At 43.4% G+C, this 23,059-nt stretch overlaps 1 protein-coding gene across 4 annotated transcripts; it reads right to left on the bottom strand.

Moving 5' to 3' along the window:
- Positions 1-4,905: 4,905 nt before the first annotated feature.
- On the bottom strand, positions 4,906-22,499 carry igsf8 (immunoglobulin superfamily, member 8). Of its 4 annotated transcripts, none has more exons than XM_079510361.1 (8): positions 22,366-22,499; positions 21,969-22,130; positions 18,034-18,414; positions 16,667-17,131; positions 13,414-13,598; positions 11,801-12,053; positions 9,923-10,366; positions 4,906-9,487 (listed from the first exon to the last, which is right to left on the bottom strand). In XM_079510361.1, exons 2-8 carry the CDS (start codon positions 22,030-22,032, stop codon positions 9,360-9,362), a joined length of 1,920 nt encoding a protein of 639 aa, XP_079366487.1. In that variant the 5' UTR covers positions 22,033-22,130; positions 22,366-22,499; the 3' UTR covers positions 4,906-9,359. The 4 variants fall into 4 exon arrangements, with proteins under 4 accessions (XP_079366487.1, XP_079366490.1, XP_079366488.1 ...); XM_079510364.1 differs by having other exon boundaries at positions 21,969-22,135; positions 22,340-22,493; XM_079510362.1 differs by having other exon boundaries at positions 22,340-22,493.
- Positions 22,500-23,059: the final 560 nt, after the last annotated feature.

Genomic DNA, 23,059 nt, shown 5'->3' with positions numbered 1-23,059 from the left:
AGGCGTTGGACCTGGCCTTCTAGTGGTGTGTCCATCCGCTGTCAGAACAACAGTGGGTGGATTTTGGGCCCATGGGTTTAGCCACGCTACCGGGAACGATATGACACCGGGCGGCAATGCAGGAGTGGACTGGGAAATTGTTTCCTCTGGTGGTCCAGCCTGAGACTGGTTGTTGGTGGCCAGTGTAGGATGCATGCCTACACTACTTGTGCCCATGGAATGCTGGGTGACATGACATTCTTGTTGTATCGTGACATATTCCTTGATTTTGTGGATGTAACTTTGCTGCACCTGAACTATTTATGTCCTTGTTTGCAATTTCCTCTGTATGGACATAAATAAATTGTTAAAATGTGTGTGTGTGTGTGTGTGTGTGTGTGTGTGTGTGTGTGTGTGTGTGTGTGTGTGTGTGTGTGTGTACGTGTGCGTGTGTCTGATGTTGAGTGGAAAGGTGGGGAAGAAGGAAGTAGTAGTATAAAGACATGATGACTTTCCTTTCCTTTAGGGCCCAAAGGAAAGGAAAGTCATCATGTCTGTATTTTCAGAAGTCACTAAAATCCTTTCACATTTCCTTCCCAGGCCAACACAGTGGTTGTATACTGGGAGCCACAGGGGGGGGGGGAAGTGTCAATGGCTAAATTGGGAGAAAGTTAAATAACATGTGTTGAAGAATAAAGGCACGGAACAACACATTATGTAACACCGAATTATATAATCACACTGTATTATGTAATACATTATTACATATTGGATAGACTATTGGCCGTGGACCCCCATCAGAAAAGATTTAGTGCCAAATTTGTGGTGTTAAAATATTACAAATACAGTATTATTGGGATATTACAAAATGTGGGAGTTGCACTTTTATATAATGTAAATGTAATTATACAGTGCATTATGTAATAACCCACCAAAATGGTACGTGTGTGTGTGTGTGTGTGTGTGTGTGTGTGTATGTATATATATATATATATATATATATATATATATATATATATATGCAACAATTAAGCTAAACTACACGTAACATTTGCTCTAGTCAGATTAACTTGAGTTAAAGTACTGGGGTACTTGCTAGTATTCAAAAGTACATGCTTTTAAAAGATAGAAAGTAGAAATGACAAAGTGAGTTATTTAGTCGCAAGCTAATTGTTAATACGTTTCTGTTTCAATATTCCTAAAACACTTTCACTTTAAATGTTTTTCAAATCTACAACGCGTTGAATCGCGAAGCGTTGTGAGCTTGCAGATCACCTAAATAATTTGCTACGTTTGTGTGACACCGTAGTTAGTATGACGAAGTATAGGGCATTTATTTACAAGGGGAAAGACATAATATAATATAAAATATGGAGATACCAGGTTCCTGCCTGACAGCTACAATATGATGCCCTGCTGAAACTAATGTCCTGCTGGATGAACCCCAAGACGATGCCCTGTAAAAACCACATAAACCATTATTACATTGTACAGTATTAAACTGCTCGTGAAATGAAAATAGCATGCCGTTTGCACATCATGAAGTGCCACTCGAGCTTATCTATAGTGCAGATCTTGGCATACATCTCCTCTGTCCTATGGTATGGTACACATCTCCTCTGTCCTATGGTATGGTACACATCTCCTCTGTCCTATGGTATGGTACACATCTCCTCTGTCCTATGGTATGGTACACATCTCCTCTGTCCTATGGTATGGTACACATCTCCTCTGTCCTATGCCATCACATCTCCTCTGTCCTATGGTATGGTACACATCTCCTCTGTCCTATGGTATGGTACACATCTCCTCTGTCCTATGGTATGGTACACATCTCCTCTGTCCTATGGTATGGTACACATCTCCTCTGTCCTATGGTATGGTACACATCTCCTCTGTCCTATGGTATGGTACACATCTCCTCTGTCCTATGGTATGGCACACATCTCCTCTGTCCTATGGTATGCTACACATCTCCTCTGTCCTATGGTATGGTACACATCTCCTCTGTCCTATGGTATGGTACACATCTCCTCTGTCCTATGGTATGGTACACATCTCCTCTGTCCTATGGTATGGTACACATCTCCTCTGTCCTATGCCATCAAGCATTCTAGTGGGGGAGAAAGAACCTCCATAAGTGGGAAGATGGGATCTTGAATGGTTTACTCCTGGAACACCAATAGAGGGTATGGTTTACTCCTGGAACACCAATAGAGGGTATGGTTTACTCCTGGAACACCAATAGAGGGTATGGTTTACTCCTGGAACACCAATAGAGAAGATGGGATCTTGAATGGTTTACTCCTGGAACACCAATAGAGGGTATGCGCGTGACATCAAACCAGGAAGTTATGCAGGAACGCCTACTGAGTGGCAAAAAACTACTTTCTGGCCTTGACAGCCCATACATCCACACAGAAAGGTCATATCTGATTGCATTAAACAACATTAAACGATGTTAAACTCACTTTGCCTGTTGCTTTGCCACTCCATTTGCCACTCGATTTGCCATTCACTTTAAGCATGCGCATACTCTCTATACAAGTTGTTTAGTCAGAAACACTCATGTCAAAGTAAATTAACCATTTATTGCAAAAAAAGGAATACAGTCTCCACTCTCTGAGATGTTCCCTGAATTTTGACCAAGTAGGATGCTAAGGAAAATCAGGGAATGTTAAGCAAACCCCCCATAGGGATACAATAGCAATACGAAGCGGATTCTAAGCAGGAAGCAAGAATGCAAAGCCGTATTTAAAATAGCCTCTCTGTGGCGGTCAGGGTGGCCCGGGCTGCCAGCATGGCGGGCAGGGCAACCTGAATCCCGACCTTTGCTGCGTGTCGCTCCCCATCTCTCTCCCCATTTCCTGTCAGTCTATTGTCCATTGAATAAAGGCATAAAAAAGCCCCAAGACAAATCTTTTAATAAAAGGAGCTTCTCTGTTAAGAACGTGAGCTCTGATTGGATATGGAAGTGCGACGCAATGACCAGAAGAGCTGTGAATAGGGAATAGGAAGCTAGGCTGATTGATTACAATCAGCTGACTGACAGCCGATTACAGCAGAGTCATGCGAGACCTCCGTGTCCTGCTTGAACTAACACTACGTATATATATATATATATATATATATATATATATATATATATATATATATATATACAGTATGCTTAATTTATACCTTTCAATACGGGAATGTATCTGTCATGTCAGTTGTTACCAATGCTATATATCGTCGGGCAGAAACCTTGTATCACCAAGTTTCAAATGTGTATGTTTTTTTTCCCTCTCTCGTAAATGAAAGCACTACTCCATCCAGGCCCAGTTCTTCCTACAGGCCGACATATTTTTTTTTACTCTGTCCCAACTCTGTCTGCCCAGTGTCCCCCCAGTGCCCGCCCAGTGCCTCCCCAGTACCTCCCCAGTGTCTCCCCAGTGTCCCACCAGTGCCTCCACAGAGCCTCCCCAGTGTCCCACCAGTGCCTCCACAGAGCCTCCCCAGTGTCCCCACAGTGCCTCCCCAATGGATCCCCAGTGCCTCCACAGTGTCCCCACTGTCCCCCCAGTGCCTCCACAATGTCTCCTCAATTATTTTTTGCCCTGACTCCATCATACAAGAGCACAGCACACTATATAGATGCTTTTGAAATATTTAGCAAAATGCTTCAATGTTATTTCTCATCAGTGGTTCTCATTTCTCAAAGGGGGTTCCAAGGGGACCCCAGCAAAATGTGTTAATATCACCAAAATCAGTTTAGTCACTTTAACCCCATATCTGCCCATTTCAAAATGGCCGTGTGCGCCGCATTGTGAGCATGTATAGTTAGTTTAGAAAAAACAAATGAATATTTTAACAACACAAATCTTGCATGGGGTGTCATGGCACTCAGGTCTTTCCAGAACAAAAACATTGTTAGAAATAAGAGAAAGAAAAATAAACAAATCCCAGGAAATGTACTCTCTAGAAACGGGTCCTTGACCCTCTGTTAGGTAAACGGTATCTTTCCAGTATGCCAACGAGCCTGTTTATCTTTCCCTGTGAAGTCAGACAGGAAGAAGGGGGTTATTGTTGGAACAGTATTTACATTAATGACGTAACGCTGGGTCAACTTCTACTTCATCTGCTATTAAACTCGTTTGGCCCAGTGGAATAGAAGGGCCACATTCTGATTCAATATTTCACATTTCAATCAACATGATATTGACACGATACTACCATGATACTGACCTGATACTGACCATTTTTTATATTTATGTTACATTATCAATATAATCTTAGCATTTCCCAGTTATGTGGGATTGTGGGTACCCACTTGTAATATCCTCATGGCCCACCAGTTGGCCCCGACCCACAGGTTGATAATCACCGTTATAGTTTAATTTCCAAGTATAAAAACAATGTTCATCAAGATTGTATTTTAGGTGGCATCATAGAACAATATAAATAGCATATATCTCGGCTCGGCAGGATATAACTTAACCCATTTTGGGCGGGAACCCCTTTTGGTGTTTTAAACATTATGTTATAATTTAGCTATTAAAAAATAGCAGATCTACAAGCTCATAGCGCGCCACCGAGTGGCGCGCTACAAGCTTGTAGGTCTGCTATTTTTGAAAAATCGTGAAAATATTTATTTCAGAAAACTGGAGGATTTAGAAGAATTCTTTACAATTTTGAGGTCAGGCCTGAATGGGTTAAGAAACTGCTGCATCTACAGGAAAGGTAGTATAAATGAAAGATGGAAGCTTTTCAAATGCCACCGGACAACTTTTATAGGCACTCTCTGTCACTGCCCACAAAATGTCAGGATATACTGTAGGCCCACTGCAATACCCTCATTCTCTCTAATGGATGGACCATTGCAGCTTTTCAAAGGACTCTGCAGTGTGTCCATTTGCAACAAACACCACACGCACCACAGTAACATTATGTAGATCTGGAGTGGTTTATTGATTTATTGAATGGCAGCTTTTGCCAAAGCACCATAACAAACAAACATTATTTTCTGTATTTCAATGGTTGCAAAATAAAACCGCAGATACACAAGAAGTGGTACAATATTAAAGCATAGGTAAACAAGCCATATAAAATATGGCCACGCCTTCACTGAAGTGGTTAATAATAAGGCTTTTGTTCAGACTGGCAGGCAAATACAAATTTTCATTCTCAAATACGATGTTTAGGACCGACTGTCCACAAATTAAATTAAATTAACAATGTGAATCTTACAGTGTTGATTGGGGTCCCAAATATATTTAAAAAAAAGTACCCTCTCAGAGTTACAAACTTGCAAGGGTCCATTTGGTGGGACCCACACTAACTAGACTTAGTGATTCTATAGGAGGGTGCTGCTCACCCAAAACAGAACATCTATCTCCATTCTACATTTCAAACCACCTAGTAGTGTGGTTTAAATGTGATTTGCAATAAAAATCAGTTTGGGTGTGTTTTTGCTGTACCATCTTATTCCGATCTGGATAGGCCAAACATCGGATTTGGTCAGCCATTCTGAACATTAGCCTAAAGCTTCAAATATAATATAGACAATATTGTGCTATGCACAACATATTTATGTCTTAGTAAAAACAATACAGTGCAACAAAAAAAATACAATTTCGAGAAGTGGCCACTACTGTCACATGGGTAAATAATACAATGTTACTGTTGGACAGAAACCTTGTATGTCCATGTTTTAACTAGCTTTATTTTGGAAATGAATATCCTACGTTGTGATACAACAGTATCTCACAAAAAGGCGCTTGTAGATCGGCTATTTCTGAAGAGTGGTTACATGTGTCTGTGGGTTTTATGAATACTGGACCAATTACAAGTATCCACGAGAGTGTGTGATAGTGACTACATAATGGATTGCCTCCATTCGAACACGGGTATTATTCTTTTCTCATTTCCTGAACTGTATTAACACTTTTGGGCATACAAGGTTTCCACTCGACAGAGACAAAATCAGATGTGCGTATAAGCCACACTGACACAGCGAGAGAGAGAGGGGGGAGGGGAGGGGGTGCAGCAGCCATCAACGACACAAGGATTACAGAGCACTGAACGGCCATACTCTTTCTCTGTGAAGAGTCATTCAGCATTGTATTGCTGCTGCTACTGAGTGCGCGCGTGCTTGCGTTGGTGAATGCGTGCGTGCGTGCATACGCGTGCATGTCGGTGTGATCACACAGGACAAAAACGAACGGCTCGACTGTTGGGGTGAAGTGGCTCAGCAACAAAACAAAGGAAGAGATGTGATCTGATTTCCTAAATGTTCATTGACAACGTTTATAATCAGGGCTTGGAGAGAATGCAGGTTGGGGGAGGAGGTGGGGTGGTTACAGACAGTTGTAAACCAAGAGTTACTTGTAAACCATCTTAACAAGACTGTTACGATGGAGAAGTAATGCATGGCTCATGACAATAACAGGGAGAGGACCTCAACATATGAACGGCCATTTCTGCCACTGAATTAAATATCCTATTTTCTTATATATATATATGTTCACAAGCTTGTAGATCAAGCTCATAAGCATGTAGATCTGCTATTAAAAACAAAAAGGGAAAAGCTTTTGTTTTCACAAAAAAAAAAGAAACTCAGAATTCTGAGAAAAACGATTCAGGCTCTTTTATTGCATTCAGTGGCAGCTAATGGGCTTCATATGAAGACGTGAGATGAGCATCCATGGGCTTCATATGAAGACGTGAGATGAGCATCCATTTTCACAATACACTTTCCCTCCCATCAAATGAGGGAACCTGACAGTAATTCATCAGCAGTCATTATTCGGAACCGCTTGCTTGACTGTCTAGACTATAAAACAAAGAGAGGAGGATGGAACCCATCCATATTTACTACTCTGATTTAACATATCTGTCTGGCAGACAGATTTCAGGAGGCCAGCAGCAATAACTAGTCATAATTCTTGGCACTACACACGTCTGGCTGAAAACCACATGATAAATGTTTGAACGCTGATATAAAGGAGGACCTCAGTGAACCCTGCTCGCTCATGTGACTATACGCCGGAGGCCTTTTCCTTTTTTATCTTGGGGACAGAGCAATAGTGTGTCACGCACCGCATACCAAATACAGAGGCAAAGTCCATATGCTAAAAAAATACATTTTAACCACTTTCAACACGGTGCTCCTATTTTGGGCCTTACATTATAGGCTAAAGTTATTTCAAAAATGATTTCACAAATGTTCAGAAATAATTAAAATAGCTACAAGCTGTTTGCTAGGAAGGTGTGCCTGTATGTTTGAAAACCACACTGTTTTCCTATGTATTTACTGATAGCAGTAGAACAGAAGTACTGTTTGTTTGCCTCAACCAAGAGCAACAAACAAAAAGGAATCAGCGATCGAAAATGGAAATGCATCCAGCATACTAGCTTAAATGTGATTTTATAAAATCTGTATGGCCGTGGTAATTATAACTAGTAAATCTGCAGAGGTTGGAGTTGGTCTCCCTACTCCTCCATTTTGGCAAAATGTAAACCCTGGTGTTGGGTAGGACAGGGGTTCTCAACCCGTGGGTCGCGACCCCTCGGGGGGTCGCCAAATTATTTTAGGGGGGTTAATTTTATTTTCACGATTTTTCAAAAATAGCAGCCCTACAAGCTCGTAGCGCGCCACTCGGTGGCGCGCTATGAGCTTGTAGATCTGCTATTTTTCAATAGCTAAACTATAACAATGCTTAAAACACCAAAAGGGGTTCCCGCCCAAAATGGTTTAAGGTTATTGTAGCAGTCAATTTATATTGGGGGTCGGGAGGGGGCGGGGCGGGGGTCCCGAGACATTGCCAAAGCATTTCCGGGGGTCCCCGGCCAAAAACGTTGAGAACCCCTGGGGTAGGACACTTACTGGTTGACAAGTAGCACTGCATGAAGTTCATAAGTGCAATATATACACCGGGTCAAAGCGGGGAGGATTCAGTCTTGTTGAAGCGGCAGGTGTTTGATCTCCCACGCGTGAGACCCGGGAAGGACATAAAACAAATGGATTCTAGCCAAGGACAGCAACATGACTTATCAGCCGAGGGGGAGTAAAAGAGTAGATTGGCTTTTGCCCCAGTTCAATTTTTGTCTCTGAGTGCCGCAAACAAACTACTGCAGAATGTTAAACTAGCTCGTCCTCGCCGTCCTGCCAAGGACTGTCTAAAGAGGACGAGACGCGAAGACTGTACGGGCGACGCCATGTTGCTTATAGTGCTCCATGGAAGGAAAGAAACATGTGCAGTTGAGACCAAGGAAGCTGAACGCGGAAGTGTTGGCTGCATATAGCCCATTGCGCATGTTTCTTTCCTTCCATGGAGCACCATAAGCAACATGGCGTCGCCCGTACGGTCTTCGCGTCTCGTCCTCTTTAGACAGTCCTTGCGTCCTGCTAAAGACGAATGCGGCATTTCAAGTAGTGTCTCTCTTATTTAGTTACATGGAGTCAAATAAAAACAGCAGAACTATCTTGGGAGTATTTACATAGTTCAGCTCAGTGCATGACGAATAACGTAACTCTACCAGTTATCCTTGTCCACTGTACACAAGTGGTTTAGTATATACAGAAGATTCACTTCAGCAAATGAGCTGAGATGAACTGATAAAGGAATGCTTTCAGTTGGAATGCTATGCAACTAGTCCTAGCATTGTCATATTCCTGGGCAAGTGCATTCCTTATTAAGTCATAGAGAGAAGCGCTTTCACTGCAGGCAGTGGAAAGTCCTCTCATATAATTTGTCATACAACGGTATCTGCGAGCTCCCAACGACGCGTTGGGAGCTTGCAGGATTTTGTATGACGCTGTATAAATTAGGCATTCTCTAAGCTTTCCTGGCTGCTGTGCCGCTCACATCTGCATTGAGTGACTTTCTGACAGCAGAGATTAAAACATGCAGGCAGTGTTTAGACATCACCGTTACTGTAATAAAATAGCATGCCATTCGATTGTGAACATTGGAACCAACAGACTTAAACAATATCAGCAATATTTGTGTTCTTTGTTTTGTGTAAAGTACTACCTGAATTGTCCCCTTCAATATTTTGTGGCAATGAAACTTTCTTTTAGTCTAAAATAATACCATTAATCCACGCAAACATCTAGGTAGGTTGGTAAATAGAAAATATTTAAGGGACAAAAAGTTTGGCTCATCTTGTCTTGGAACATCCCCAAGATACTGTGTATGACTTCTGAGCAGGCAGTTTTCTTGTCCGTTCCACACGACCAATAATCTCTCACTTGTCCAGCGTCTTTGAGATGGATCCAACCCTGGCTCGTTACTAGCTAAACGAGTCCAACTCATTCATCACCTGGATCATTTCATCCATGTTGCATCCATGTACAACCACCGCTGGCTGTCGCTTCATAAACCAAGATTTCACATCTACTTCTGACCCCGCTGCCTATGCAGTCTTTTCATGAAGCAACAGGTTACAGTGGCGATAATGAAAATGCCCACAAACAGAGCTGAGCACACTCCAATAATGAGCGGGATGAGGAGGAGGTCAAGAACTGGAAAAGAAGGAACAAATAAAAGAAAAGAAAGGCATCATTAAATGTTTGTATGGGAAAAACAGAGCAAGGCTTAGAGCTGAAAAACAGACTAATCTAAAAAAAAACACCCCAGCATGGATTGATTTCAAAAGTCTAGCCGAGAATAGATTGAAAAGATTGATTTACTAATTAAATTCTATCACCCATGACTTGATGTTGTTGATGTGGCTCAATTACTGCTGTTTACTGAGGTGAATAAATGCCTGCATGGGTCTTGCCTGTATTTTTCTTTTTAAGCAAACGGTAGACATCATAAAGCAGGCAAATCTAAAGTTAAAAAGGCATGTGCTGGGAAGGGACAAGAACGACCACCAAAGGTGATGTTTCAAGACGAAGTTTCATGCCACTTCGGCTCAATTTTACTTTGGCATGGCGAAACAGTAAGCTGCTTACCTCGGGCGTACAGGTACACCGTCACGTCAGACGACTCCGCCTTAGCCCCCGTGTTGTACCAGCTCCCGTGGGGGTCCTGCCCCCACACCTGGGCCTGGCACACGTACAGACCCTGGTCCTCCGGGCTCGCAAAATGGACCCTCAGTCTGTAGCTGTTGGCCGACAGCCGCTCGACGCTGACCTCGCTCCCGTTGGCGTAGATCTGAGCCACGCCCTCGTAGGTGAGAGAGGCTACCGGCCTGGGCGTGTCCTCCACCGGGAGGTTTATCGGCGGCTGCCCTCCCTTGATGACGACCGGCTCGGGGATCGGCCGCCGCAGCCACTGGAGCTGCAGCTGGGCGGGGCCTGTGGTCGTCACGGTGACGTTGCAGATCAGGGCGATGGTGCTGCCTCTCTTCAGCAGCGGACCTCGGGCGAGCTCCGCCACGGCACTGACCAGCACTTCTGTGGAGGGTGGAGAGGTTGGTGTGTGTTTAGTTATGGCACGGCGAATGGACGACACAACAAATGGACGGGCGTTATATTTCCGCTACATTCCGGTTGTCTTTTAGCATGAGGTGACAATATTTTCAACCCCTAAAAAACAGGGCCCCTTAACCCATTTTGACCTACGTAATGTTTCCAATATATCAGTGGTTCTCAAACTATTACATGTCAAAGAGCCCCAAAATGATATGTAATTGGCCGCCGACCCACATCTGAAAATATGTTGTTCCAGGGACCCCCCAGAAGCAAAGATTTGAGTTAAAAATGTTCGCTCTGAAAGAATATATTCAAACATTTGGGCCACATTTTCAACGATTTTTCAAAAATAGCAGACCTACAAGCTTGTAGCGCGGCACTCTGTAAAGTACAACATAGTGCTTAAAACACCAAAAGGGGTTCCCGCCTAAAATGGGTTAAATGAATGCGAGCGTTTGTGCACACGCACGTCCATTCATAGACATTCATGGGAGCCTAAGGGCAGGTGTCCTATCAACAATAAATACATTTTGGGTTGTCACCTCAGTTAACATTGAACACCGTTGAGTTGGCAGCTGATTTAAGGTCGACGAAACCAAAATGTTGATGAAGTTTGTATGCCATAAATCAAAGAACCAAATGATGGCTTGCTTTTTTTTTGTCTCTCCCCTAAAAGGCCAAGCCTTCATCCTTCATGTTGTCCTCTAAGATAATCAGCATCATAAATTAAAGCAAACAAATGACTCACACCAATGGCATACCCACGGTCAAAGCACTGCGTGTACACCTTATCTCAACAACTTCCGCAAGTCACACACACAGTTCTGTTTATTCATTACTCGCCTCCTACATTGCACACACTATGCTTAGTCAGTGTTTGAGGAAGTCTAACCATCCATTTACATATGTGATTTAATCATCATATTTAAATTATAACTAGCTCATACGATAGCAACTAAAAGGAAGCAAGTTGGCCTAGTGAGACTGAAATGTTGAGGCGAGCCGTTTTTGTAAACACTTATTCAAAATGCAAAAGCCCAACTATCCATCACAGTGAATTGATGCTAGAACTGAGACTAAAGGTGGCCTTACACTAGCCGATTTTTTTCAATCTGAAATCTGATAGCACCACACACTACAGGATAATCGGAGCGGGGCAGAGCAAATATCAAACATTCTTGATGTGGATCGGGCCGATCGCGATCGCGCTTTGAGCGGTCGGGCAACCCCCGAGCGTCAAAAATGCCCGATTATCGGCTAGTGTAAGGCCACCTTAAGACCGTCTGCAGCATTGAGCTAGGCTAAAAGGTGCTGCTCGTTTCTTCATCTATAAGTCGGTTATTCATTCTAGATTATCATTTTCGATAAACGTTTGGGTTAATTGCTAAACCCTGCAACATAGTCACAGTCTCTTACCTTTGGTCTTGAGGTTGACAGTGACTCCCTCAGACCTCTGGGTGATGGTGGCGGGACTGGAGGGACTGGGGTTGCTCCTGCCAGCGTACACACTCACTGCACAACGATACACCCCTGAGTCAGACGGGCGGGCGGAGAACAGCCTCAGGGAGTACCTGCCCTCCTCCACCTTCTCCATGGAGCCCCCACCGCCGCGGCTGAGGTCGTCTCCCCAGCTGACGACACCATCTGGGCTCATCCGCGCCACCTCCACCTTTTGGACACCATACACATTATTAGGCTGATGTTGCAGGATCAGACGTTGACCTTACTGCCTGCCTGACGAAGGGTTCACACTTGAAATGCATTGCTAGTGCCTGCTTTATAACTGGTTGTGTACCAGAAATAGCTGACCTGCCGTTTTCTGCACACAGCTGTTCTTATTGTCTCTGTAAGCCTAATCAAAATGAAAAGAAGCATATTTGATGCTATCAATAAGCATTTGTTGCATTATACAAAGACTTTACTCACTTGTTCGTATTTTTTGACCTACCTGTCTAGGAACTCTATCCTTCACCCTTTTTTTTCCTTTTTTTTTTTGAATGGAACCTCAGTTATTTATTAATTTGCTAACGTTTTTGAAGAAGAACATGGTCACGCATGCATACGAGTACACCCATACTTTGGTCTACCAGCTATGTTTTTGTGAGTGGGTGTTTAAAACATTTGAGTAGAAGACAAATATCCTCCGGGACAATAAAGATTATTATTATCTAGCCAATGTAGTCATTATGCCACTTAATCCTCCCCACACATGCCTGTGTTTTAGTCACTGCTGTTGTACCCTACTGCCCACGCTGGGCAAGACCCACGCTGTAGAGTGCATTGCTGGATTTTGGCGGAAGTACCGCTCAAGGAAATGACGTCGACCTTTTACAAATCCGTTTACATTCTCCGTGAATGAAAGTATGAAGTATTGTAATTGGTCAGAAAATATCATATCCGGGGGAAATACATCTGACGGATGTTCCGGACCGACACTTCCGGTTATGCACTCTCTGCCTATTAGGTTGTGACCAGGCTTTTCTCGTCGCAGATGAGTATAGGCTGGGACCGGGGATACCTACTGCCTCACCTACCAGTGAGGAGCCCCCACCGGGAGGACGAAGTGCCTCGGTCCTACTGCCTCGGTCCTGTTCAACACCCCCGCTGACAGGCACCACCCGAGCTGTAGGAGTCGCGACTCGCTAGCACAGCGACAAAGATTGTTCTCCCCTCCCTATCCTGACCACCCTGGTCTATTATGTCAGCAGTGTGTAGACATTCATCCGATATACAGTACATTTCAATATATAACCCATTCTGGGCGGGAGCCCCTTTTGGTGTTAGCATTATGTTATGCTTTAGCTATTAAAAAAAATAACAGATCTACAAGCTCATACGAGCTTGTAGGTCTGCTATTTTTGAAAAATCGAAGAACGACTGACATAGAAACATAGCTTTTTCAGAAAACCGTCAGGATGTAGAAGACATTTTTTAGAATCTGATCTCAGGTCAAAATGGGATAATTGCCCAGCCCTACTACTACTAGCAGCTATATTTATACCCAACACAGACAGACCGAGCACGCTTACCTCCACGCCTCCTCTGGAACCCACTCCGTCGTCGGTGCTCACAGAACCCCTCTTCATCCACTGGACCAGCAGGCCAGAGCTTCCTCCGGCAGGCAGCCCCGACACCTCACAGGTCAGCGTGAGTGGCGAGCCAGCCTGGAGGGTCACCTCCCCTCTGGGAGTGGAGCTCACACTCAGGGTCTCCACTGGAAACATGAAGGCAGAAGGGGAGATGTTAGAATACTAGAGCAAAGGTCACGCACGCGCACACACACACACACACACACACACACACACACACACACACACACACACACACACACACACACACACACACGCGCACACACACACACACACACGCACGCACGCACACACACACACACACACACACACACACACACACACACGACGTAGCTGCTGAACGTGAAGACAATAAATGTGATTTAAAAATAACAATAAATAATAATTCAAAATTTCCATCTTTCAATCTATCACTGTATTGGATGTCAATACAATGATAAACCAGATCACTGGTTAATGTCCATTTACATCTCTACTGATAAGGTAAAAGGATCGTTTTGCCGTAAACAAATTGAAAATGATACATGATTGTGTTGGATACACTCGGTACAAGTACGTAGAAGAAATGAACATTGGAATTTCCACCAATTTATCATGGGGACACTCTCATTCAGACCGCATACAAAGCCAGACATTTGTTCCCTCGCCTGCAATCACTTGTAATCATACAGCAACAAGACAGCATTTAACTACACTAGCACTTATCTCAAATAAAGAACTGCTCAACAATGGATGAATTATTCATAAACAACTGGCACAGTGCCAGGCCATAATAACAACACAATAGGCAGTGCACAGAGACAACTACTGCATAAAACACTGATGCGTCTGCCTGAGAAGATAACAATGAAAGGCATTGAGGAAATGCAGTGCTGAAGCTGAAGTAGACGTGCCATGTTCACTTCCAGCTCAACTAGCCTAAGTCATGTCTGGTTAATCTTGACGCATACATAGTTGCTTGGGGAATCATCAGTATTCTGCAATAGGCTATAGTGTCATGACAACAATTGTTAAGTGTGAAAGAGTGTTGGCAAAAAAAAGGTAAGAGACTGAGGCATGTGGAAAAGTGTTTAACTCATTCCTTGCCAATGGCAATCATTGTCAGGGTTTCAGTGGTTATAACCCATTTAGGCCTGACGTTGAAATTTAAAAAATGTCTTCAAAATCCTGACAGTTTTCTGAAAAACCATGTGTTTCTGTATCAGTGGTGCTCAATATTTCATGTCAAGGACCCCAAAAATGATATGTAATATGCCTCCGCCCCCCCCCCCATCTGAAAATATGTAGTTCCAGGGACATCCCCATACGCAAAGATTTGTGTTACAATGTTCACTCTGTAATAATATATATTCAAAGATTTGAGGCACATTTTCACGATTTTTCAAAAATAGCAGATCTACAAGCTCATAGCGCGGCTTGTAGGTCTGCTATTTTTCAATAGCTAAAGTATAACATGATGCTTTAAAACACCAAAAGGGGTTCCCGCCCAAAATGGGTTAATGTTGTCAGTGGTGTTCCAAGGTCAATCCTGCTGATGGAAGATTCTACTCAATCATAGAATCTTTTGGAGCAAAGAAAAGACCCTGCTCTTGCAAGTAACCCAAGGCTGAACCCCTGATGCAAAGAAAAGGCTGAGTCAAACCGAGCTAGGCACGAGGCAGTCAGCCAAGGTGCTAGCTACCCAGCTTTAGGCCAGCTATACATTCAAGTATCAAAGCCACATCTGGATATATTCCGCAAGACAGTAAAGCTGGTCAGTCGGGCAGTCTTGAAGACTATGGGCTCCATTTTCGTTACCGCTAAACCCCTTATCCCTAAACGTCTTTGCCTGTTTTTACTATTTTGCAAAACATTTTTGAATAGTTAAAATGGCCAGTCTACAAGCTCACAACGTGTCAATGTAGATTGGCTAGTTGAACTATTCAAAAAAAATTCGAAATAGTAAAAAAGGCAAAGAAGTTTAGGGATAAGGGGTTTAGCGATGACGAAAATGGAGCCCCAAGTGTAAACCTTCCAGTCATTTTAGTGCATCTGTTTATTCTCACACCACCAGCCAGATAAATTGGTTAAGCCAGCAATCCAGTCTGCCAACCATCCATCCAACCATCCAGTTGGTTAATCAGCAAGCAAACAAGGCTTCCGGCCAGTCGATCACTTACCCAAGCAATAAACCGCCCATACCAGTCAGGGCTTGTCTAGATTTTGGAAAGAGACCAATGAACCCACAACTACAAGACCAAACCCATTGTTATCATTTCCTTGACAACCTAATAATCCAGTGCTATAAACTTGACAAGCAGAGAGCAAACCACAGTCGTCTCTCAAGAAGACCCAAGCCTTTGGATCCTTGGCCTAACCTGTGTGTGTTCAGGGAGTTCAGACAATTTCGCCTCTGTTTATTGTAATTACATTTTGTTAACCCATTCTGGGCGGGAACCCCTTTTGGTGTTTTAACTAAGCATTATGTTATGCTTTAGCTATTGAAAAATAGCAGATCTACAAGCTCGTAGCGCGCCACTTGTAGAAAATGCGGCACAAATCTTTGAATATATATTCTATCAGAAGACTTTTTTTTTTGTTCGACGTCAGGTTAAGATCAGGGGTGTTTCTGAAACTAGAGCTAACGCAATTATGTAGCCTATTATATGCACAGAGACATTTGTGCATTTTCTGGTTAGTTACACTGACCTCAGTAGTCACTGGACGGACGTCGGTCAGGTTACCGTATTTCTTCAAAAAATATGATTATTTCAAACCTTTGCCTCGATTATGATCAATGAACTATTATAATTCCAGTGAGGAAAGTGACGTGTTGATGAGCTTGCAGATCCGCTATCTTCACTATTCTTTGTACGTTATCTTTGTATGCCACCATTGTGCAACGGAGTATAATACAGGGCGTAAGTGGTTAATCACACTAATCGATTATTTGTTTAATCCATTGAGACCTGGAACGCATCCATGTCACGTTAGCGTTTAACCACATTAACCATTAAAAAAGAAAGTTGATTAACTGATATATAATAAATAAAATGATCACACAAAAATAACTGATTCTTGATTATTCTATCAACATGAGCAAGATTAAGTCGTTTTTGGGTTCTAAATATCAGTATATATACACAGTATATCTTTTCGGTTAATTGCCATGATAGCCCTATTGCCATATTAGTTACTGTATAGTTACACTGACCTAGTGGCTGAACAGTCAGGTTGCCAATGTCCAGCGTTCTTTGTGCAATCTTCTGCCATGTGCCATCAGGATCCAGAATCCACTGAGAGGCCTCACAGAAATACGACCCAGAATCCTGCGGTTCCACCGCCCGCATCCTCATCACGTACTGGTCCTGTCCACGCACTCCCGCCCGTTTCTCCAACGTGATCTCTCCTTCGTCATAGCGTTTCTTGTAAGTCCCGCCGGGTCCGGGGACGATCCCCAGTAGCCGGTCCACGCTGATGATTTCTCTGACCATGCTGACCTCTCCACCTGCCCCGCCGCCAAAACCTTCGACGCCACGCCTCCCGAACGTGACCGACACGTGCGTGTGCTGCGCGGATTGGACGCTGGCCGAGCACTTCAGCGTCAGCCCCGCCCCCTCTGGCATGGGCTGGCCCGTCAGCGAACGGGTGTAGCTGATCTGAAGCGTGTCTGGGATCACTGTGGGAGAGCAGAAGGGAAGCAGACAGGCAATAATGTTAGAGAGTAAGTACGTCTGCAGAAAGAGCCAGATGGACACAAAATATGGCAAATTGAAATTCTATTGCCAAACTGCGACACACTGTTCTTTCTATGTTTAGAAACACCCGAGAGAATTATGAAACTGGGGCAGTTGAAAGTGAGCCCATCTAAAGGATGCTTTAGCCACAAATGTTTGTGTGTGTGTGTGTGGGGGGGGGGGGGGGGGGGGGGGGATTAGTTGGCTGTTACGGTGATATTCATTCTTTAGCTGCAGGAACAGCATAGAGTTAGACTGTGATGCTAAAGCAATTGAAAAAGGAAAAATGGTCAACGTGAATAATTCAACATGATTGCTTTTTAAAAGTGTTTGTTGTGATGCAGAAGCGGGCATTCGAGGCAAAGCAGGACAGTTTTGCATATGAAGAGCATGTGAGAGCCAAACAGAAACTGGGATCGATAATGACAGTACAGGTGACGAGACGAGTGCCAGTATTTAATTGACATTCGCCAGCCTGAAACATGTCACGCATCTAGCGGACAGCAGTACCATGTTCAACAAAGTCATTGTTGTGACACCGTTGTTCGAACAAAGTATAAAATAGGGTTCATTAGACTAATTGATTTAGTTGATTATAAAAACAATAGACTATTAGAATGATTTTGTGTCGATTCGTTGATAGAAATTATATATTAATTTTAGGAAAAACAGGCATCTTGTAAGTTGTAATCTAATAATTGAGAAATTCGTTAGTTGCAACAGTTGTAATATATTGAAACTTCATCACTGAACTGGAAAATGCCGGCAACGGGCTACATCCCCTCAAAACAAAACTCAAGTGATACATCTGATTCTGCCACGACCAAAGAGACGCCTCTCTCACCTTTGACAACAACCGACGCGCTGTAATTCCCCTGGTAGGTGCTGTCCGTGCTGGGGGTGTAGCACTCGTACTTGCCCTGGTCGTCAGGCCGCAGCCGCTGCACCACCAGCCTGGCCGTGTCCCCGGAGTCCCTCTCCACCCTCACCTCCCCCGACAGCACCCGCTGTTGGAACGGAGCGTAGGGAAAGCCCTGGTCCCTGGTGGACACCACTCCCATCTGCCTGCCTCCGGCGTCGTCCCTGTACAGGAACCACTCAAAGTCCTGGGTACGCGAGCCTTGATACCCCGTCACTGCACATGGCAGAGAGAGGGGGAACCCTGCCACGCGGTACACGGGCCCAGTGGGAAGACTGACGTCGCGACACAGGACATACTGTAGCACTGTGGAGGGGGAAAACGAGAGAGTACAGTGAGATACAGTACACACACACACACACACACACACACACACACACACACACACACACACACACACACACACACACACACACACACACACACACACACACACACACACACACACACACACACACACACACACACACACACACACACACACACACACACACACACACAATAAATTGTGGGATAACAGAGTGAGGTACTATATCTGGATATGAGAGAGGGAGAGAAATGGACACAGAGATCGAAAGGACGGCAAAGGTGGTAAATTAATGGTCCGATTGAGTTGTGACTCTCAGTCTTCCATAAAAGGCGTTGTTCAACACATCGGACCAATCAATAATGTGGGCCGATGGCAGGGCAACCGGAAGTCAAGTCAATACATTATCACACCAGTTGTGGAAAGAAAAGTGGGACTAGGCCAGTTCTGGGTGACCCTGCACATGCACTCAAATGATGTTTAATGAGTAATAGGGAGAGCGCTTTCAGAGGAAAGCCTGATTTCCACAAAAGACTTATTTAGTTTATTAGGTTTACTGCATATAGTCAGTTATACAACCAGTGCCACTTATAGAAGAACCCACTGACTCAACCCAGTATTCTAAATGGGGCCAAGTTTCAACCAATGCCCCAGGGGTGAGTCTAGACAACTGGTTCAAATGTCTGAAACGGATTGTATTGTCTGAATGCATACCTACTACTTCCTCAAACCCTCAAATAGTTGAGGATTTCTGCACAGAAACCACATTTTATTTATAGCCTCAGGAACTGAAACTTCTCATCCTATTCTAGTTCTGATTAGAGTCTTCCCTCTTTCAAGAGGTCTTCAATTATCCTGGTACTGGGTCAAGAGAACATAGCCTGTACCTAGGGGAGCATAAAGGGGCATTGTGTCCTACGTTTCTATATACCTTTCTGTTTTGTATCGCCACAGAATGCATTCTTTTTTTAAATAATTTTTTATCCCATGATTTTGTAACCCATTTTTCTTCACCCCTGTGTCAATTATCTAATGTGATCCTGGGCTCTACACACCCTCCGCCAACCTAGTCCCCATATATGGGGGACATGGGGAGAGCAACGGACTTGAACTCATGCTTCCTTCATGCCTGAGTGTCCAAGTTGCTCCTTTACACCTGACAGGGGGGAGTTTCCCTGGTTGGACGTAGCGCGTGGAAGGAACACGTTATTCCAACCAGTTCCTTTCCCCTCCATCAGGCGCCCCGGCTGGCCAGGGGGAGGCAGTTTAGAGACCAGGATTACTGCATGTTTTTTGTGAGGGTACTTACCCTAGGGGACTCGGGGAGAACATGCAAACTCCACACAGAAAGGCCCTTTCGCCAACCCCGCCTCGGGTATGGGCACTGATGACGTGAAGGAGGAAACACGCCGCCAGCACCCACAGCGCCCCGAGCGGGTATCGAACCCAGGACCTTCTAGCTGTGAGGCGACAGCACTACCAACTGTGCCACCGTGTCCCCCAGAATGCATTCTTATGCTTAAGTAAGCATATTGGGATCCTACTTTTTCAAAGGAAACTACATTTTCAAAAGAAAATAGTATTGCTTGCAAGGAGATTCTTAAATGGTTCGATCCAGATATGGAATTAATGGTAAGATAGAAGAGAACCAAGTCTAATCTGTTAATTAGTTCAGCTCTGGTACACATGGTAATTGATCATATCACATGCACTGTAGTGTGCAGAATTCCTATTCACAGTGAATGGTGCAACTCCAGGCTATACAGTAGGCCAGTCAGATTCCACTGCTCAGAATCTCCAAATCTTTTATTTCCAACTTCTAAATTAACTTATAGTCAAATTCACAAATTCTGACGTGTTGTCACTCTGAAAAATCAATGCTTATTTGTATTGACTAATGCCAAATAAAAAGTTTAAAAGATAATGTACAGTATAAAATATGACTCTGTACTGAGAACAAATGTGGACACAAGTACTGATAAAGTAAACTTTTACAATTAATAACTTTTTGTATAGTTACATTTATACTGCAATAATAATGTGCTGTTTCTCTGGCACACCTGGACTTGTGAATCCATAAAATGAGACTGCCCACAAAGTAATTCTGATCTGTCAAAAATAGCTGAATGAAAACTCTCCTGATGATGATGCAGATGAGATGCTATGCAACCATGCTATGACAATACGCCCACCCTAAAAGCAGGTTTCGGCATTTACTGCGTACGCAACACGACTCTTAATTCCCCTCAACATGTTTGCCACCTGAACAACTAGAAATACTAGACAGGTGTGTTTGACACTCCCTGGAACGAAGTGGTGATGATACACAGACCATGCTGTGGCTTGATAGCAACACGCCCAAAGATAATAACATGGCACACTTGTGGAAGTCTTAAGAGGATAAAGACCTTATTAACACTAGAGGGTTGGGGACTAAACCGCAGTGATTCTCAAGCGTTTTAATTTCAAGGACCACCAGTTTGATATGCATCAGGCTACTTAAATTTGCGATCTCTGGGACCCCCAATCTGCACTGTAAAATCGTTCAGTGAAAATCAAACTCTCTGACACTGTAACAATTTGTAATTTGTACACTCAAGAGTTACAGACCCATAAATGGTCCATTCATTGGGAGTGCGACTCCTAGAGAGTGGTTCTCAAGCTTTTTCATTCCAATGACCCCCTGGCCAGTTTAATGATATGCATTTAGGCCACAGACCCCCAGTTGACAGAATCTATTCTGTGGGACCCTGATCTACACTATATTATCCTAACTCTGAGAGCAAACAAATGGAAGCAAATCCATTTGGTATTTTGGTTCCATTTGTACACTCCATTCATACACTGGGTTACAGACCCTCAAGAACCGCTGGGGGTCCCCGGACCCCACTTTGAGAACCACGGGACCCAGTGTTGACATAATTATGGGACAATGTTCAGCTCTGTCTGGGATAGTGGGCCTATACAATGTTCTCTCAGACCGGATTGTATTAGCATCATTGCAACCATTAACTATAGTATAAAAAGTATTGTGTGCTGGATGCAGCCAGGGAAGGAGTCGCCTGTGCCATCAGTCACGTTGGCAGATGTAATGTAGGCAATGATCTCCAGAAGGGATGTGGGGAATATGGTCCAGTGGGCATCAGCATAATTATGTCAACCCAAGTCCTATTAAATGTAGACTATTTACTACAGACAAGAGGAGAAATAATGAGAATTGTATGCATTGCTTGAAATACTATGTGCAACAAACAATCATGCAAAGGTATTGGTACTCGTGTTGTGAGACAGATGTGGACATGGTTTACTGACTAGAGCAGACTGTATTAATAAATATCACTTGAACCCCAGCATCCATATTGGAAAACGCGAGCCAAAACAATAGCAGATCTACAAGCTCACAGCGCATCGCAACACCATGCGTTGTGAGCTTGTATATCTGCTATTTCTGGCGAAGCGATTCGCCAACAGCACAGTACAGTCAGTTGCAACTCAGGTCCGTTTCACTGAAGAATAGATGGTTTAAGTGGTTAACAGGTATATACTCACTCACCCCATGATTGTAGGAGAATAAATGCCGTCGTTCGAGACGAAGCCATCATCATCATCACCACCATCAGATGGATTATGTCCACTCAGATTTCTATCTCTGCTGGTGTATCGTCGTTCATCATAATTCCTCCCCAGGCGTTTGCATTCATTCAATAGGTCTGTTCTGTTCTGGGTGCAGCGCAGCCACACCACACATGAACAGGGAGGGAGAATATCAAGTACATTTCGCAAAAGCTTACCAATGATAATAACGTGACAATATTTTTTTGATTAACATTTGTGTCCTATAAATGGCGCGAGCTCTAGCGCCACATAGGCTAACGTGAAATAATGTAGCGTATATTATTAGTATTATTAAGAGCGCTAACTTACATTATGTTACATGTTAGGATCCTTACCCTCGTCGTGCATCGCTGCGTCCGTGTCAAGTAGAATAATACATAATTTAATGAGGATCGTGCAAACTTAATGACAGACTAATATATCCACCTCAAAAGACATGCATGCTGTCTGTGTAGTGTGTATGTCCAGCATCACACACAGAGGGGGTGGGGTGTGTGTGTGTGTGGGGGGGTAATACAGGGAGGAGTCTGTATGTAAAACAGATACGTGAGAAAAGAAAACAAATGATATCCATTGGTCAAGGAAACGTGGATGACATTTTGAACCAATAACAATGGCGTGCGATGAGAAAGGAGTTTTTCCATCATCAAACCACGGAGCGGCGCCAGAATGTAGGCCATCATCTGTCTGCTCTGAAACAACATTAGTGCACTCACTGCCCTGTCTGTCCCACTCTGGATTTACATAATAAGAAAAACGCTTTTGTTTGGAGTGTGAGAATCTGTGGGGCTTTTTGTCACTTGTCTAAAAAGGTCTGTTTACATGTTGGATGTTTTCAGAATAAGAAGTTCGAATATGATAGAGTATAGAGTATTAATTTAACTTATTTTTATTTATTTATTCATCATTATCATTCATAACCTTTATTTAAATTTAAAAAAATTACAAATGAAATTTGTAAATTTACAACAGAATAAAAAGTACTTACCGTAAATGGTACCTAAAAATAGCTAAACTAAAACCAAGTGT

Source organism: Electrona antarctica, assembly GCF_951216825.1.
Source record: "Electrona antarctica genome assembly, chromosome: 9".
NCBI lineage: Eukaryota > Metazoa > Chordata > Actinopteri > Myctophiformes > Myctophidae > Electrona > Electrona antarctica.
Note: the sequence above shows the minus strand (reverse complement) of the source record. Positions and strands in the feature narration are given on the sequence as shown.

Bases quoted from the DNA above. Each gene is read 5' to 3' on its own strand.
- igsf8 (XM_079510361.1), bottom strand. From the start codon at position 22,032: ATGGTGGTGATGATGATGATGGCTTCGTCTCGAACGACGGCATTTATT. The intron at 10,367-11,800 runs GTAAGAGACTGT...CACCCTCCACAG, and splicing joins TGTCAACCTCAAGACCAAAG to AAGTGCTGGTCAGTGCCGTG. The intron at 9,488-9,922 runs GTAAGCAGCTTA...CTTCTTTTCCAG, and splicing joins GGTGTACCTGTACGCCCGAG to TTCTTGACCTCCTCCTCATC.